Source organism: Hypanus sabinus, chromosome 2, assembly GCF_030144855.1.
Source record: "Hypanus sabinus isolate sHypSab1 chromosome 2, sHypSab1.hap1, whole genome shotgun sequence".
Lineage (NCBI taxonomy): Eukaryota > Metazoa > Chordata > Chondrichthyes > Myliobatiformes > Dasyatidae > Hypanus > Hypanus sabinus.
Genome location: NC_082707.1, coordinates 194,211,202 through 194,230,742, shown reverse-complemented (window position 1 = coordinate 194,230,742; position 19,541 = coordinate 194,211,202). Strand labels below are relative to the sequence as shown.

Sequence of the window (19,541 nt, the reverse complement as noted above, 5' to 3'; positions counted from 1 at the left end):
GGGACTTAGCAGTGTAAGTATATAGCTCTCTGAAAGTGGCATGCCTTCTGCATGCTAGCTTTCAAAAATCAGAATGAGTACAGGAGTTGAGATCAAACACGAGGAAATCTGCAGATGCTGGAAATTCAAACAGCACACACAAAATGCTAGTGGGAAACAGCAGGCCAGGCAACATCTATAAGGAGAGCACTGTGGATGTTTTGGGCTGAGACTCTTTGTCAGGAATCTTGCTGTAGTTGCACAAAATGTAGGAAGTATACATTTGGTGTATTGTTTTCAATTTGAGTTAACTTGATAACAAGATTTCCCTCAATGTCAGCAAAATAAAAGATTTGAAATTAACTTTAGGAAGAGGGAGGGGGTTGTGGGCAGTGCAAAATGCTCCTGCCTAATCAGTGGTGTTGAAGTTGAGAGGGGTGAGAATTTCAAGTTTATAGCAGTGAGTATCAACAATACAACCACGTATAAGCCATGGCTAAGAATGCTCACTCATGCCTTTACTTCCTCAGGAGACAAAAGAAATTTGGCATATCCAAACTATCACACTTATCAACTTTTATTGATGCATCACAGATACCATTCTATCTGTTTGCATCACACTTCAATATGGCAATTTCTCTGCATATGACTGCAAAAAATGCAGAGTTGTGGACACCCCCCCCCCCCCATCTGATTATTCTGTCTGTACTTCTTGTGGCCTCAATAAACAGCAGCATAGTCAAAGACCCTGTCCATTCCAGACATTCTGTCTTCCATTGTGCAGAAGATACAAAAACCCTAAATGTGCATCCTGATAGCTCAAGGACACCTTCTACCTGGCTGTTATAAAAGACTATTAAATTGTTCCCTAATACAATAAGATGGACTCTTGACCTTACAATTTACCTCATTATGATCTTGTACCTTATGTTTACCTGCACTATTCTTTCTATGTAGCTCTACCCTTTATTCTGCATCCTGTTACTGTTTAACCCTGTACTACCTCAATGCACTGTGTAATAAATAGATTTTTATGAGCAGTATTCAAGACAAACTTTTCACTGTACAGTATCAGTATGTGCAGCAGTAATCATTACAATTCCAAATCCAAAAGTACATCCTCCCAAGTTACTAGTACATCAATAACAGGCTGATGCTTATGTAATATGAATCAAACATTAATACAATAATGCTAACTTATTAGAGTTGTGAGGACAGCATGTAGTGCATGCACAAAGTCAAATCATGAAAACCGAGAACAAAACTAATGTCATTGATAAAGCCAGTACCCCAGTATAATTTGTCCTTGAAATTGAAACAGCACAGTAGATGAAACAGAATCAAATCCAGTAATTTACATTACAACTTATCTTATAGCTACAAGCAAACATGAAAGGAGACAGTAAACCCGGCAGATAGGTATGTAACTTCAATAACACTCGGAATAATTAATATTACATTTCCAACAAAATAGTTCACTAACTCGTAGCAGAGAGCATTGACTTTAGCCAAATCAGCAACATAGAAACATAGTAATATGGTGCTTAAGTAAAATTTTAAGATTTTTTTTTAAAGAAGTATCACTTAAAAAAAACAAAGTACCAAGAGTTGTTACATTATTGTAAGGCCATTTAAGGAATTAGCTATTTAAATAGTAAGCTATTTAAAATTTGTACCAGTGTCTACTTGCATTGCAGCAGACACTGGTACATCATATTATTTGTATTGAGCGCACATTGTTTCATTCAGTAAGCATATGGGTTGGAGAGTGGAAGAATAAACAAAATGTTGAGTCCTGATCTGACTTTGGAAATGTAATTAATGAACAGAGTTCTGAAAAATAAGAAGATATATCAAATCTCTAATATAGCTGCTGAAGGAAACTAACCTCCTCATTATTGAATTCCATATTATGCACAGCACAGATACCATGAAACAACATGCTGGTAATCATAAATTGTCTTTTTACAAAAAGATGCTTATCAGGACAATATTAAAAAGAAACATAAAAACCATCAGAAGAATGAGGTGATCTATTAAGGAGAAGTATAAAGAAAACACAAGTTGCAATGCAGTGTATAACTAGCTCAGTAGGAAACTTCATATTCCAGAAAGAAAGTTATTGTAGTTATATATTAAGAAGGAATCAACAGCTGAATCTGATGCTGATCAGTTCTAATTTTAAAAAAATGTTCTATTTTACAATGCATTACACTTCTTTAAGTTTTTTATTATCATCCCATAATTATTCTTTAAAATAAAACTTCCGAACTAGCAGCAGAATAACCAGTAAAATGGTATGGATTAAAGTAAGGCATTGTTGTCAAAATAGCTTAATGCTGAGACTAATTTGGAATGTACTTGTTCTTTGTGAGGCTTGTTTTGTGTAGTTTGGCTGTTGTATTTGCTAACACAATAAGCATCACTGTTTAAAAAAACTTGTCTTCAAAGCATATCTGTATGGTGTCAAATTGTAGGCTGAATTGTGCGTTTACTTAAAGGAGGCAAAAAATTGTATGAAGTTGTCCTAGACCTTTTACATAAACCTGTTGTAATCATTGTGATCTTAACTGTTTTAACAAATGAGTAATTTGTTGGGTTTGCCAAGTAAGTCAAAAATCAAATTAGCTGTCCTGTGGAATCTGGAATTCCCAGTGCCTAATTTTTATCTGGCAGATATAATATTAATAAAAGTTTCAAGATTATACTCTAAGTAACAAGCTTTGATTTAAAGTCTGGACATAAAGTCTGGACAATGAAGTAGTGCAGATAATGTCTGAGTAGTTCATCTGTGGTGTTTTAACTGCTCACTGGTTTTAATGTTTTAGTACTTCATATTTACAATATTTTAAAGAGGTTTATAACTGCAGCTGAAGTTGAACTTTGTGCACTTAAATCAAATATTGCAGATTACAGTGCTCACTTGGAAGACCAAAAGTAAGATGATACAAAAAGAGCAGCTTGATATCTTAAGAGATAATCTTAAACCAAAACAAAAATCTTGAAGCAACATTTTAAAGGATAAGAACATATATACATATACACACATGCACACGAACAAAATTTCAGCCAATCGCTTGGGTTTCCAGAATCTATGTGGGTTTTAATTATCACTATTTCTATTCAGAATCAAAATCAGAATCAGGTTTAATATCACTGGCATATCTCATGAAATATGTTCTTTTGTTGCACAGTACATTGCAATACATAACTTTTGCACAGGAACATAGCTTTTTTAAAAAAATATATTTTATTGTGCTTAGTCCTATGGTAATTTTCCCTCACCTCCTAATTAGATTTTTCAAATTGACTCTGGGCTGGAAGGGCCTGTTACTGTGCTGTCCTTCTGAATAAAATAAATTATCTATTCTTGTAATTGCAATATGTTAATGCTGTCACTAACTCCTGCCTTCCTGCCCTGCACTCTTGCACCACTTTCTCCTTGATTTCCACCATTTATACAGAATTTAAATGTAATTTTTTAATTGAAAATTTCTTAAATTATAGAAACAGTTGTCAACTTGTATGTCTATTCTTTGAAAATTGATTACTGTCATAGTTATCACAATGGCTGGCAATCTTGTTGGCTGTTAATGCATTGTATAAGCAAATCTTCAGATTTATGTTGGACTATTTCAAAGCGTCCAACAACATTTGTTAACATGTTGTTTGTGACATTTTACTAGAGCTGCATTTGCAGATGTTTATTATCCTGATGGACAGCAATTCAGTTTGGTCATTGTCTGACTTTTTATTCCTACCTTGAGAATTTTCTAAAGCCCTATGTTCTCTTTTGCTTATTTACCTTTTATGTCAGCAGTCTCTTAACCCCACTCCAACTGATAATTTTACTGTGGGGGGGGGGGGGCTGATGGCACAGTAGTGTAGCAGTTAGTGTAATGCTATTACAGGTTCAATCTGTTTGCTCTGTAAGGAGTTTGTTCATTCTTCCTGTGATCATGTAGGTTTTTCTTGGGTGCTCTGTTTTCCTCCCATATCCCAAAGACATAAGGTTTGGTAGGCTAATTGGTCACTTGGGTGTAATTGGGTGGCGCAATTTCTTGGACTGCAAGTGCTGTTACTTCGCTGTATCTAAATAATTAAAATAAAACAATGAATTGTTCTCACTACTGACCTAGTCAGTTAATAAATCAATCAGTCTTAGACTAATGCTAAAAGAAATTGATTTGGGTGATAATTGAACCCTAAGTCACAATCAAGAATACAGAAAATGAATTACAGCAAGTATACAAATAACTGCAAAATGAAAGTTAGGGTAGAAAAGTGCCAGTTCCTAGACATTGGATCAAGCTCATTTTCATAAATATGCTTTGAATTTTATAAAGTGAAGGGAAAAGCATTTGGGTTTACATGAAGAATAGGAGATCAATATTAAGAAGATGTCACTCAATTGAAGAATAAAATTGTTACAGGTGTCCTAACAAATGAACTCAGTGCCATGCCAAATACCCCCTTCAGTACCCTGTGTACCTGTGTTGTCACTTTAAGAGAACAATAGTTTTACCCTAAGTCTCTCTATCTTACCAATAGAAATTGAAAATGCAGGGGTAATTGTCAGGACATTGGAAAGCACCACTTCAGGGAAAAGTATTAATACTTCAGGTTTAGCTTACCAAAATACAACACCTTCCATTTGTCCGAGTTAAATTCCATCTGCCATTCTTTGACCCACTTTTGCAGTTTATCTATATCCTGCTGTAATCTTAAATAATCTTCTTGACTGTCCACTATGCTACCAATTTTGGTGTCATCCACAAACTTGTTAATCATGTCAACTGTATTATCAACTAATCATTAATATTGACGATGAACAAATGTGGACATTTATCATATTGCTTCCAGGGTAAGCAGGTAACTGAGACTTTTGTATTCTAAAGGTTTTTAACTTGAGTTTTTTTCCTATATAGACTTTTGCAAAACTTACTGTTGTTCAACTTACTGAGATTTGTCAAGCTTGAGGATTCAGTACTGCCTTGTATTTCTTCCTCCTCTACCCCACCTTCTTACTCTGACTTCTCATCTTTTTTTCTCCAGTCCTGATGAAGGGTCCCAGCCTGAAACATCGACTGTACTCTTTTCCATGGATGCTGACTGGCCTGCTGAATTTCTCCAGCATTTTGTGTGTGTTGCTTGGATGTCTAGTATCTGCAGATTTTCTCTCACACTATTCCAGATAAGGGAAAATCTGATACCTATGCTTGATGTCAAAAGTGTAAACAGATAATGTTATCAATTATACTTATCAACCTGAAGCATTAATACTTTTTCCCTGAAGTGGTGCTGTCCAATGTCCTGACAATTACCCCTGCATTTTAAATTTCTATTTCTACTGCCAACAATTCTCTTAAATGTTTAAAGTATTTCTCTCATCAGAATCCATCACGTAGGTCAACCACAATATTCTTTGTAATACTCAATATTAAAATATGTTTTGTACATTAAGTACTGTTAATGTTTCACAATGTGTTGTGAGAAAAACAGACACAAAAGAATAGTATAAATATTATTAAGTACTCCAATCAACACAGAAAAACTGGTGATATTCACTGTTGATTATTAAGTCTTCTAATTAAAAACACAGTCAGATTATGTCTGGTTGATTCTGATGCCAAACCACGACCCAAGTTAGGCTCGATTATTGGAAACAGTCATAATATATTTATGATAGGCTATGTGTGTATGTCCAGTTTAAACTAGTGAAAATATTTTATCAGAGTTTTTACCATTATCTCCATTAACAGGCTAAATACAGTAATAATTGATTTAAAATAGATGTTCACTCTATTTCATTTTGTACTTACAGTTATAAACGTATGCGAAGTTACACCAAGCATTTGTGGTCCAGGTCTTTGCATCAGTCAACAAGGTGGATACACATGTAACTGCGACAAGGGTTATCAACTAGATGATCAGCAAAAGAAGTGCGTAGGTAAGAAATATGCTAATGTTGTCCTTTCATGAACTGTTGGGTGAGTAGAATATTAACTATATCAGCAAGTTTCTTATTTGGGATATTTGACATTGATGAGATCATGTGAATAGTAACTTAAGTTCATAATTTATTTGCAAAATTCCAACTGATGTTATCCAAAATATTATTTATTTTTATTAGCGCATCTCATATATAGAAGGATTATTGAGACATGATTGTCCAATATAATTATGTTTCCCTTCTTGCATAAAGGCTGCTTGCTGAGCAATTGGTCAGTGACCCAATTATTTAGTCATCAATAGAATGCTGTTTGTACTAAAGCTCCCACAAGCATTTTATTTGTGGGTCACTGGTAAATTACGAAGCACAGGATGCCCTATTTATTGTACCCTGCAGAACCAGCTTTGCATGAGAAGCTTTGGGATAAGGGTTAATATGGGGAGAGGAACTAAAATCATCTGCTGGTTTATTAGTGGGGCAGACAATAGGGTTGGCAAATTGGAATACTGGGAGTTCTTGGTATGGATTTGGAGTAGGAGGTAGGTAAGGTTCCCAACTGAGAATATTATTAATATAATATATTATTTTAGATACAGTTCACATTAAAAGTGTATTCGGTGAGGGAAATGTTATCTTCATTTCAATGGAATGTGGTTTGTACCAAAGCAGACTTTGATAGGTTCCAGATTTTTTTAGTCAAATAAGTTTAAAATTTTGCTGGGATCTGAGCTTGGATATAATAATTAATTTATGCCCCCAGATTAATAATAATATTATCATTTTGTCAGGAAGCTCTATGATGTCGTTTAATGTAAATTACACTGCTTCACAATCAAAAATAGCTTTAGAGTCAGGTACATTTAAACCTAGTTAACTTCTACTATGTGTTCTAACTTGATTTGATATTGCCAAAAATTAATATGAAGTTCAAAGCTCAAGGTAAATTTATGATCAAAGTATATATAGGTCAACATATACTAACCTGAGATTTATTTTTTGTGGGCATTCACAGTAAATAAAAGAAACATGAGAGAATCAATGAAAGACCAAACACAATAAGACAGAAAGACAGTGAATGTGCAAAAGACAACAAACTGTGCAGATGCAAAAGGAGAAAATATATAACAATAATAAATAAATAAGCAATAAATAAATATCAAGATCATGAGATGAAGTGTCCTTGAAAATGAGTCCACAGGTTATGATAGTTGTCAAGGCGTCATGGTAAAATTGAAACCAATTTGCCATCAAGAGGGAAACATTCCTATATTTGGAGTCATATCTACACAAAGGAAAATTACTGTGTTTGTTAAAGATCATTCGTGCTAGCCCCGATATGAGTTCCTGATCCATTATCTTCAGCTGCTTCAACAATAGCCATGTTGCTGAGGATGCTGATAATCAATTCCTCTTTACAGTTTCACAGCATGTAAAGCAGTTCATGGCTGGCTGAGTGCAGCTCTAACAATTCTTGAGTAACTGAACATCAGCCAGAACTAAGCAATCCACTGATTAGTGTCCCATCTATCGCACTAAAGATTCATTCCCTGATCCTAGTGCAGTAGTTGTAGTGTATGCTATCTACAAAATACATCCAAAAGGACATTACAAATTAATAGCAGGAATGGACCTCCTAACTTTTCAATCCTGCTTCACCATTCAGGACGATCATGGCTGAGTTGATTGTAAACCAAACCCTGAATTCTGTTCTACACACTGCAAGCTTTCTCCACTTGTTAATCAAACAGGTTTATTATCACTGATATTATGTCATGAAATTTGTTGTTTTGCAGCAGCAGTACAATGGAACTCATAAAAATTACTACAAATTTCAATAAGAATACATATAAAAAGTACAAGAAGGGAACAAAATAGTGAGGTGTTGTTCATGGGTTCATGGATCGTTCAGAAATCTGATGGTGGAGTGGAAGAAGATGTTCCTCATACAGTTAGTGTGGGTCTTCAGACACCTGTACCTCCTCATTGATGGTAGTAGTCAGAAGAGGACATGTCCTGGATGGTGAAGGTCCTTGATGATGCATACCACATCTTTGGGGTGTTATATACCCCCAGATTTCTTTTTTTCCCTATGGACTGTCACTTTAAAACAGCGAGATAATTGAGACTAACTTTTGCTCTGTTGGATTTCTACTGGCTACAGAATTGCTGGGTTGCCATGGTGAAAGAGAGGTGGAGTTATTTGATGGACAATGGGTGTTTACATAAGTTTGCAGCATGTTTATATTAAGCCAGGTCAGATGATTCTCTGACAGACACACAGAGACACATGGTCAGAGTCGAGATGGTTTTGATCATGGAAAGACACAAGTAAGTGGGGTTGCTGGTTTAAACTTTCAGTAGCCCAAGGGGGGGAGTTGAGATCGATCCAGAGTATTGATAAATGACTCTCACGGTTGCTGCAGCTGGAGGCAGTTGCAGAGAAGAGGGGAGAGAAAAGGTTTGAAACAGAAGAAACCTAGTGACAAAGAGATCACTATTTGGACTCTCTCCAAGTAGCCCGTAAGGGTGAGTTTGATTCCATTCAAATACGAAAGTGTGGTTGTCACATAGTTAATCAACAGGAGTGGGTTCTCTGCTGAGGGAAAACCTTTGTGAATACCATGTGTGTGTTAACCCTTGTCTGAGTGTGGTAGTTCACTGAAGAAGGCACCCTTTGTGATCAGCTACATTTGGCTAACTTGAAAGTGGGTTCGGAGTCTGATGACAGAAGACTGACGGCACCTGTTTATTCGTTCTTCTTCTATTGTGGATTTAACTTCAGCTTACAAACAACTCTATCTCCCTCACCAACTCCATGTATTGAACTGAACTTTCCTAGATGACCAACGTAAGACTTTCAATCTTACCACCAGAGCTTGAATGAATATGGGAAATATATTTACACACATATATATGCATAACATTGCTAACTTCTGATTTACCTGGTTCAAGTTACTATATTAAGTAGTCACTAAAATAAACAGTGGGTTTTAACATCAAAACCAGACTCCAGGTGTGTTCTATTACTGCTGATACATTTTACAGGGTTCAGTGCATGTAACAGGGGCATCACCTTTTGAAGATTTATTCAGTGGTAAGAAGGCTAGTGCCGATGATGGAGCTCGCTGAATTTACAACTCTCTGCAGCTTCTTCCAGTTGTGCACATTGGCACACCATATCAAAGGGTGAAAGAATATCAAAGAATATCAAAATATTCTTCACAGTACATCTGCAGAAATTTACTCATCTTTGCTTAGTCATACCAAATCCTAATAAAGTATAGCCATGTATAAAAGTATAAAGTATAGGTATGCCTTATTCACAATTGCATCAATATGTTGGGCTCAGGATAAATCTTCAGAAGTGTTGACACCCAGGAGAATTAAGTTATTTATTGCTTACCTCTTAGTGAGAATTGCATGCATTCTACAATTATTGAATTGTTGCGACACCACTCAACCAGCTGATCTATCTCACTCTTGTAGTTCTCCTTGTTACTGTCTGAAATACTTCCAAGATTTCTTGTGTCATTGATGAATCTATAGATCCTGTCTGAGCTGTGCCTAGCCTCACAGCTATGAGTGTAGACAGCAATGCATTAAGCTATGCTCGCATCCTTGAGGGGCACCTGGGGTGATTGTCAGTGAGGAGATGTTATTTCCGATCTATACTAACGGGTCTCCTGATGAGGAAGTCAAAGGTCTAGCTACAGAGGATGGTACAGATGCCAAGATTTTAAAGCTTGTTGATTAGTACTGAGGGGATGATGGTGTTAAACATTGAGCTGTAATTGATAAACATCAGTCTGACATAGGTATTGCTGTTATCCAAGGGCAAGTGGAGAGCCAGTGAGATTGCACCCACTATAGATTTGTTGTGGCAATAGGCTAATTGCAGTGCTAAGGCAAGAATTAATTCTAGCCACGACAGAACCCCTCAAAGTATTTCACCACAGTAGATATTTCAAAGTAATTATAGGAAGGGATAAGGATAACCTACAAATTTAAGTGTCATAAGTCTACATTATGATGCCTATGACTACATTAGAAAGAACCTGGCAACGATAGATTGGGAGAAGCTATTTGCAGGTAAATCTGACAATAAAAGTAACATAGTTAGTGTTCAGGGCAAATGTGTTTCTGTAAAATTGAAGTAATATAGAGGCTTAATAAAGAAAAAGAAAGAAAGCACGGTCTAGGTACAAAGCATTGAAAATGGGGAATGTCCTTCAGCAGTTTATAGTATAGAGGGTATTTAAGAAAGAAATTAGTAGGGCATACAGGAGCCACATAAAATCACTGGCAGATAAAGACTTTTTTTAAATCCCTAGGCATTTTATAACTTTGTTAAGAGCAAGAGATTAGCAAAGAAAGAGTGGGACCCATCTGGGGCCAAAGGGGCAATCTGAGTGTGGAGCCAGAGATATGTGTGAGGCCTTAAATGAATAGTTTTCATTTCTATTCACTGTGGAAAAAGACATCGTAGTTACAAATTTAGTTAGGATGCTTAAATTCTAGGTAACTTAAAAAGGAGGAGACATTAGATATCAGAAAACAGCTTGATGAGATGTATCCCAGACTGCTGTAGGAAAGAGATTACTGGGGCACTGATGATGATATTTAACTTGTCATTGGCCATGGATAAGGTCCTAGTTGACAGGAAAATAGCAAATGTACTTTTATTTAAGAAGAAAATGTCTGCTAAAAGATATTTAACCTGAAACATTAACTGTTTTTTCTTTCCACAAATGCCACTTGATTGGCTAAGGTCTTTTTGCATTTTTGTTTTCTGTTTCAGATTCCAGTATCTACAGTTTTATTTGATTTCTGTATCTGAAACTGAGTTTTTTTTTGACAGATGTTGATGAATGCAGGCAAATCCCACATCTCTGTAGCTACGGCCAATGTGAAAATATAGCAGGAAGTTATCGATGCATTTGTTCGACAGGATATGTGTTGAACCAACAAGGAACTGACTGTCTAGGTAAAGCAGAAATTTATTCCTGTGTTATGAGTTATAATTACTTGCTAAAATAATGCATCATGAATGATATCTAAATTTAATTACGAGAGAAGAAATGTGAAGTAAATCCAAACATGAAATTCAACATACTAATCAATAAAAGCAAGTAAGTATCAGATCAGCAAATTTTTGTCTGAATTGGAATTTTTTTTTAACAAAATGTCCAAATGTGTAGGCAAGGAAAGGTGGTGGAAGGAAATTATTATTGTACCTTATGATAACGGGAGGTGTTGTTCCTCAAGCTTTTGTAGAGAAAACAAAGGAAACGGGTGCTGAATGTATTTTTTAGTCTTTTGGACTATTTTTTAGTATTCAATATCATAGCTAATCTGTGGCTCTCTCCACATACCAATTTTTTTTATCTTTGGTTGACAGAAAAAACATTAGAGTTTGGTTAACACAATATGTTAAACCATTTTTTCATTCGTTAACTTTATCCCCAAAGTCTTCACTAATCTGTTGACTCCCATTATATGTTTTTCCATCTGTAATCATGAAGGCCACTATATCACCTTTACCATTTCTTCTCTTCATTATTTAGCCAATTTTTCTGCACTCACTTTATTTCACATATTTCTCTGCCCTGTTTTAATTTAATAAAGGCAGTGAAAATTGGTCAGAAGCATGGATTTACCAGCCCCATTGCTCATTCTGTCCTTGGAACTTTGCAGAATATTCATTCTCAAGTGCCAATCCAAGTTTATTGAAGTTTATTTTGTTTTTACCATGCCCACGGTTGTTATTTGCAGGATACCACCACTCTGCAGAGGGAAAAAAAAGTTTCTCTGCACATCCTTTACCTGTTGCCCAACTGTTAAAATCTACGTCCTTGATCATGGAACCATTTTTCTTCTATCTACCACAATTAAACCTCTAGGATCATATCTCCTTACGCCCTTATTTTTCCCCAAGGAAAATACCCCAAATTCTCCAACTGAACCTTAAAGCTGAAATTCTTCATCCTTGCCTTTCCCTTTTCCTTAATTCTGCACATAAGAAATGCATGATTTTGCTGGGTTTTCCTAATTTATAATAATCGTATAAAATCTTGTAGTTCTTCTGCTTTGCTGATGGGTTTGAGACTTCTAAATCTCAGAGTATATTATATTTATGTTGGTTTCCATGTTTCAGATGACAATTATGTAGGCTACAGGAACTATGTGCGATACTCTAATAAATACTGGATTGTCTTTTTAGTTTATTTGTATACAGATATATGTACACTTAAAGGAACCTGTCCTAAAATTTGGACTTGAGCCAATGCTGGCATGGACAACTAAAAGTTATTGTTTCTGACCGGCAGTATTCTTTGGATCCATAAAAATGTAATGGTGTCCCAAAAAACTTGTATAGTACTGAGATAACTCCTAATCCAAAAAAGCAAATATGATCTCTGAAACTGAACTGTTTTATAATGAGGAGATTAAAAAAATCTACTTGCCCAAGTTTGCATATGAGCCAATGAAATAATTTTACAAATACATTTTTCATTTTATTACAATTAAAATTGGATTTAATTTTATTGTAAGCAAGTTGTATAAGCAATTCAAATAACATTGGAAATACTGAATTGCAAAATAAACCTATCAAATCTGGAACGAGAAAAGAAATGTAGGCACACTTTACTGAAAATGTGTGACTACTACACCACAGAGGTGACATTCCAGGATGAGCATTTGGTGGTTCTGGATCATTGATACTGGGATATGGTTCAAGCCCCAGCTGGAGAATTTAGATTCAAGTAATTAAATACACCTGAAATACTAAAGAAAGGCTACTGACTTTCACTATGAAGCTACTGGGCTTTTATGAAATCCCATTTGCCCTACCAGTGTCTTTCAGGGAAAGAAATTTGCCATTCCTATCTTGTCTGGCCTACATTTACCTTTTGTGTGGTTTACTAAGGAAAATTTAATTTTGGATTATAAACGTCAGCATTGCCATTTATATCCACATTCAGTGGAACAAAACTAAAACATGTTGAAAGTAATAAATGAATCTACTTTGCTAGAAAAATTATACTACACTATATACTATGAATCCATGACTTTATTTTGTTTTTGTCACTAAATCAATGACATCACCTGGATCTGAAGATGTAAATGAATGTGACGCAGACCCATGTGAAGGAAATGGCCGTTGCATTAATATCGTAGGCACATACTCTTGTTCCTGCTTTACGGGCTATACATTAGTCTTTTCCCAAGACAAGCTAAACTGCCAAGGTTAGTACTCATTTTACTGACAATGTTAAGCTAAAATTTCCACATTTCTCTTTTTCAGAAAATGTTTATATCTTTGTCAACTAAATTGTGCAAGTTGAATAGAAAGTGCACGCCTGCTCTAGTGTTACTGGTCGAGAATGAATCCATTTGGAAATGGTATTTGCAGTAAACAGAACTGAATCTTTTTTGTCTGCTAAAAGATTGTTGCATTTAATGATAATCCCAAATTATTTACACCACTGAAAATTGTGACATTGGCCAAAATGTAGTTTAATATGGTGCTAGGTTAGTTTAAACTCAGGACAATGATGGAGAGCTTCTAGTGCCATTTATGGAATGAGTCTCATTCTGAGGATGTTGTTCCCTGATAGTGTAAGCATAGACTATGGGCTTTGAAAGGTGCCTAAAAGGCCTGTGATCAATGCCTAGTATATTTGAAACATAAACTTGCTACATTCGCATTTAGTACATGAACTGGCATTCAGTCTTTAAGGAGCCTGTGATAGCTCCAGTTTGAGCTTAGCCAGAATCATTAGGCACCTGATGTCATCACTGCTTTGCTTTGAACATGAACCAAAGAGCTCAATCCAGAGGCGCAATAAGAGTGATTGATTTTGACATCAAGGCAACATTTGATCTAGTGTTGCATCATGGAGATCTAGTAAAATTAAAATCAGTAGGCATCAAGGGAATGGCTGGAGGCACAGCTCACTGAAAGAAAGGTAGCTGTAGCTGGAGGTCAGTTTTCCCAGAACCACAATTTCATTGCTGGAGTTGGTCAAATTTGTGTCTTTAGCCTAATCATCTCCAGATTTTCATCAATGTCCCTCCTTGATTTATAAGTGGGATATTTGCTGATGCTTGCTTTTGCAACTCCTCAACAAGGTCTGGACAGTATTCAGGCATAGACTGATAAGTGGTCAGTAACAAACATGTCACAAGAGTGCAGGAAATAAGTATCTCCAACAAGAGTTTAACAACCATCCATGATCTTCAACAGAATTAATTTTGCTAAGTTCCCACCATCAGCAATATGAGTGTTACCATTGACCAGACATTCATCCAGATGCCACAAAAATATTTTGATCACAATAGCTTGCCTGACATTTCAAAGCCTTTTCACCATCTGCAAGGCACAAGTCAGGGGCATGACAATATACTCTCCAATTGCCTGGGTGAGTGTAGTTTCAGCATCACCCATGTATTGCAAGACTATCCAGAAGCAAGCAGTCAGTTATCATTCATTCCCTGCAACACTGGTATACCACGGATGTTGTGTTTACAATTTAGAAAATTCACCAAGGTTACTCACCTAGACTACCCTGATATCATCCCCTACCCTCCCTGGCCTGACTCCTACTATTAAGGGAATCATCCTATGCTACTCAATATTCTTACATTATCTGTAGGCTTAAATCTAGGACTTTGTAGCAACAGTACATATGCTAGAAGCTCTGGCGTGTTTGAAGAAAGAGTGTCATCACCACTGCTCAGGCATAATTAGGGTTGCACACAAGTACTGGCACACATTATTAAAAATGAATAAATAAGGAAGTGGATAACATTTCAGCAGAACTTGATATGGGATAGGAAATGGGCTCAAGTTTACTGAACTAAGGTTAGAAAGGTACAAGAAGACTGAAATAATATGTCTGGGGATTAAGTATTGAGGACAAGTGTTTCAACCGCAGATGATCAGAAACTGAAGGTCTGTGGAAAATTGAAAGTTTTAGTGTTGCAAAGAATGTGAAGTCTGAAACTACCTTCAGGGATAATAACTATTAAAGTAAATTCCATTTGTATAGTACCTTCAAAGTGGTAAAGATTTCAAATTGCTTAATTAAAATGTTATTAAACCATATTTCACATTAAACCAAATGTATGAGAATGAAACATGAAGTTAAATCTAAGAAGTATTTTTTAAGAAGCATCTTAATGTTTTTGTGGGGGAAAATTTTAGACCTTAGTGGATAGGTAACTAAAGTACAGTAGTAAAATTGTAAATACATACAAAATTAGATTTGGAGGCCATCTGAGCTCTCGGAGGAAGCATGTAGCACTGGAGAATGTTACAAGGAGGGACTGAGGCTTGTAGGGTTTGAACCTATGTATGTGAAATTTAACACTGAGGTTTCTTGGAGCAGTGGCCAATAAAGACCTGTAAAGACAAGGTAATGGGTGAACTGGGAATTGTGTGAATTAGAATTCAGGCAGATAATTTTGACTGAGTTTAATTTTATGCCGATGGGAGGTGGGGGCAGTAGAATAGAGAAGAATAACCAATAGCCCACTGAAGATCCCTTGGACACTGTGAAGACTCAATCATTCAGTCCAGGTAGCAAAATTAGAATGAAATGCTCACCAAAACTAATTATAAATGTCTAAGTTTGTATGTAACTAAGATCACTTCCTAAACTTTCCCTGAATACTTATTCTATAGGTAGGGCTGTAATAAGTTCTTTGCTTTTCAAAGAGAATAAAATATAAAACATAATTTAACTTCTTACATAAACTTTGTTTTCTCATCAATTTTATGCTTATTTGTATGATATATCTAATTTAAAGAATACTTTTTACGTAAAATTACTTAAATCACATTTTACAAACTGCAAGGTTAAAGGTTACTCAGGACTTACAAGTCCATTGGGGTTATTTCCACATCACTTTTGAACACTGTTACACATGTTGGCAGGAGCACACTCCTATAAATATTTTCTTTAATGGTTTTCAAATGTACTGCCTTCAAATGTACCTGAATTCGCACTGACAGATTTCTTCGTATTATAATTAAACATTCAAGCGTAGCTTTAACATGAAAAGTTAGTGCTCTCAAAAAAATTCTGCATTTGTTTTGTAATTATCTACTAAACTTTGAAATGTTCCAAGTCAATGGCTTAGACTCCTGCCACAAATCTTGTATTTAATCACTGATTTCATCTCCATGCTCTCACCATTTTAGTTCTACTAAATTGTTTTCCATTTTGCTTCCATCTTTAAAACAAAAGATGTTGCTGACAGATTGCAGATGCTGCTAAAGACCTTGCTTACATATCTTACACTGTTAGTTTTGGTGGGTATTTCATTTTTTTCCCCACTGCATGGATTGAATGATAGATTCTTCACAGTATCCATGGAATTTTTGATAAATCATCTGCAACATCACAATTCAAACAGACCAGTCCTCTTTTCTACATCCATTTCCATGTAATACTCTGGGAAAACCAAAGCATTTTGCGTGCTTATTTTAGTTTTCACAACATGATCTTTAGCTTTCATTATCCTAATCATAGACACAATTGCTGTTTTTAATAAATTCTGGACAACATTCAGACATAGGCTGATTAAAGGCAAGTTAAGTTCATGCTATTAATGGATCAGATAATTGCCAGCAGATCACATCCATTTCATCTGCCATTTTAAACGATTCTGGAGATGCTTGTCAACTCCTCATGCCCTTTTATTTTCAATCCATTTCAGTTCATAGTATTATAGGCTTATAGCTGGTAAGTTTTATTTATTTGTATATTTCACTCATGTTGCAGTTTTGATTAATAATAATCTCTTTTATTCTTTCCAGTCTCTTCAGTCATTCTCTGCTAGAGCTTTCCCATGTTTGAAAATCAGAATCTCCACAAATGCTGAAAAATTCCTTTTTTTTAAATCTTCTGTATTCTTTTCTATTGTTCTCTCTTGACTTTCCTGGTTAAAATGCTTCCCCTTTCTGGTTTGACATTGGAATTCGATAATCAGTCTTCTGACTTCTAGCACAGTAGTGTAGTAATTGTATGTATTGCACTGTACTGCTGCCACAAAGAAAAACAAATTTCATTGCACATGTGAGTAATGATAAACCTGATTTTGATATGGGTCTCTATTGTGGACTGAGAGTGGGAAGGGGGAAGGGATAGGGGAATCATGATTGGGAAAAGGGGAAGGGAGAGGAGAGGAAGCAGGAAGCACCAGAGAGACGTTCTGTAATGATCAATAAACCAATTGTTTGGGATCAAATGACCTTGTCCGGTGTCTCAGAGCTGAGTGTGTCTGTACCCGTGTCACCAACCCTCCCCCTGCCCCAGCACTCCTTCTCTGCCACCTGTCCCACCCCCACCCATGGCAATCTACTCTCAGCATTCCCAACAACTTTTGCTCCTGCTAGATTTACTCTCTGCTCAACATTGACAAATATAGTACAATACAAAACTCTTAGGCACCCTAGCTATATATATGTGTACCTAAGACTTTTGTACAGCACTGTAAATCATTTTTGTTTTATTTTATTCTGAGGGGCACTGACTTGCTCTGTTTTCAGTGGACCTAGGAATATTACTTAATCCTTAATAATCTCCGTTAATAGCTGGCTTTCAGTTAGCTTTAACACTGCAAATATATTGACTATTCTTGGTGACAAGAGACTGCAGATACTGGAAATTGGATCAACAAGCAAATTGCTGGTGGTGCTCAGTGGGTCAAGCAGCATCATTAGAAGGAAATTGTCATTGTAGGTCAAAATTCTGCACCCAGGCCAAGACTGCAGAGGCAAAGTGGCCAGCATGGAGAGGGAAGTAGAAGTGGCCAGAAAAGATTCCAAGATGATTAGAGAACTGAGGGGGGCTGTAAGACGAAAGGCAAGTGGTGCCAGGTAGGAGAGGTGAGCTGGGTTGGAGTTGGAAGACTGTAGCAGTCAGATGAAGGCAGAGAGAGGAGAGAAAAAAAATCAGCAGGTGAAGAAAGGTGGGGGCGAGCATGAAGATAGGAGACAGCTGAAGGCAGGGAGATAAGCAAGAATACTAAGCTCTACCACAACTGGGGTCAGATAAGTAGGGGAGATCAGGAACCATTAGTGGTGAAGGGAGAGGTCAACAACAGTTAGAAACAGATAGAGATTTACAATAAGCGGCACAAACCTGTATGTGAAGTGGATGGATGGAGCAAGGAGAATAAATGAGAATAAGGGGAGCTTGAAGTTGGGAAGTTGGCAAAAATGGAAGGACCAAAGGAGCAGAAGAATGGCAGAAAATGGTAAGGGGTGCAGGGAAAAGAAAGAGGGAAGTTTTCAAAATTTAAAAACTCAATATACATCCCATTGAGTTGTAAACTACCAATGCAGAATATAGACACCAAAAGATTCTGCAGATGCTGAAAATCTTGAGCAACATGCTCAAAAATGCTGGAAGAACTCAGCAGGTCTGGCAGCATCTATGGAGCAGAATAAACAGTGAGGTTTTGGACAAAGACCCTTCATCAGAATCAATGTCTGATCTGTCCAGTCTCTCACCACAACTAAAGCTCTGGTCAATCCACTCTGCATTCTCGACACAATACTTCAAGGGCGGTTTTAATCAGTGTTCTGCAAAGATGCAATAATAACCTTCAAACTTTCAAACTCTTTGCTTTATGGCTTCTTCATTACCCTGTCTACCTGCCTATGGACTTGAACCTCAAATTTCCCTGTACAAAAGCAATCCTTAATACACCACTGTTTACTGTACGTGTCCTATATTTGATTTCCCAAAGAGTATTGGAAGGGCAGGCAGGAATGCTGAAGGGGTGGCATTGCTCTGTTGGTAAAAAAAAGGCAACAAATCATAAGAAACAGGTGGCATAGGGTCAAAAGGTGTTGAATCATCGTGGATAGAGCTAAGAAACTACAAGGATGTAAACTCCCTGACGGGAGTTGTATGCAGACACCGAAACAGTAGTAAGAATGTGCTCTACAAATTACAGTGGGAGATAGAAAATGCATGCTTCAATATGCAGGTAGATTGGAAGAATATGGTTGGTGCTGGATTCCAAGAGGGCAAATTTCTAGCATGCCTATGAGATGGATTTTTGGAGTAGCTCGTGGTTGAGCTCACTAGGGGATCAGCTGTTCTGGATGAATGAGAGATTAGTTGACCAGAATTGATTGGAAAAGAACACAGACAAGGATGATGACTGGAATTTCTGGAGCAATTCAGAAGGCAGAGGATATATACATCCCAAAGAGGAAGAAGTATTCTGAAGACAAGGTGACACCACTGTGGCTAACAAGAGAAGTCAAAGACAAAATACAAGCCAAAGAGAGGGCATATGATAGATCAAAAATTAGTGGGAAGTTAGAGGATTGGAAAGGCAACTAAAAAGTCATTAAGAAGGTAAAGATGGAATACAAAAGTAATCTAGCCAATAGTATTAAAGAGGATACCAAAAGTTTCTACAGATACAGGAAGTGTAAAAGAGAGGCAAAAGTGGATATTGGACCACTGGAAAACAATGCTGGAGAGGTAGTAAGAGGGGATGACAAAGTAGCGGATTACGTGAATCAGTATTTTGTATCAGTCTTCACTGTGGAAGACACTAGCATTATGGTGGAAGGTCTAGG

At 36.5% G+C, this 19,541-nt stretch overlaps 1 protein-coding gene across 2 annotated transcripts in view; it reads left to right on the top strand.

Annotated features, from left to right (window-relative positions):
* Positions 1–19,541, top strand: part of LOC132389583 (latent-transforming growth factor beta-binding protein 2-like) — a 408,009-nt gene that overhangs the window by 253,828 nt on the left and 134,640 nt on the right. For both annotated transcript variants that reach the window (XM_059962068.1, XM_059962075.1), the window contains exons 16-18: positions 5,804–5,929; positions 10,791–10,916; positions 13,052–13,180. In XM_059962068.1, the coding sequence (XP_059818051.1) occupies positions 5,804–5,929; positions 10,791–10,916; positions 13,052–13,180 (381 nt within the window). The remainder of the gene's footprint in view (positions 1–5,803; positions 5,930–10,790; positions 10,917–13,051; positions 13,181–19,541) is intronic.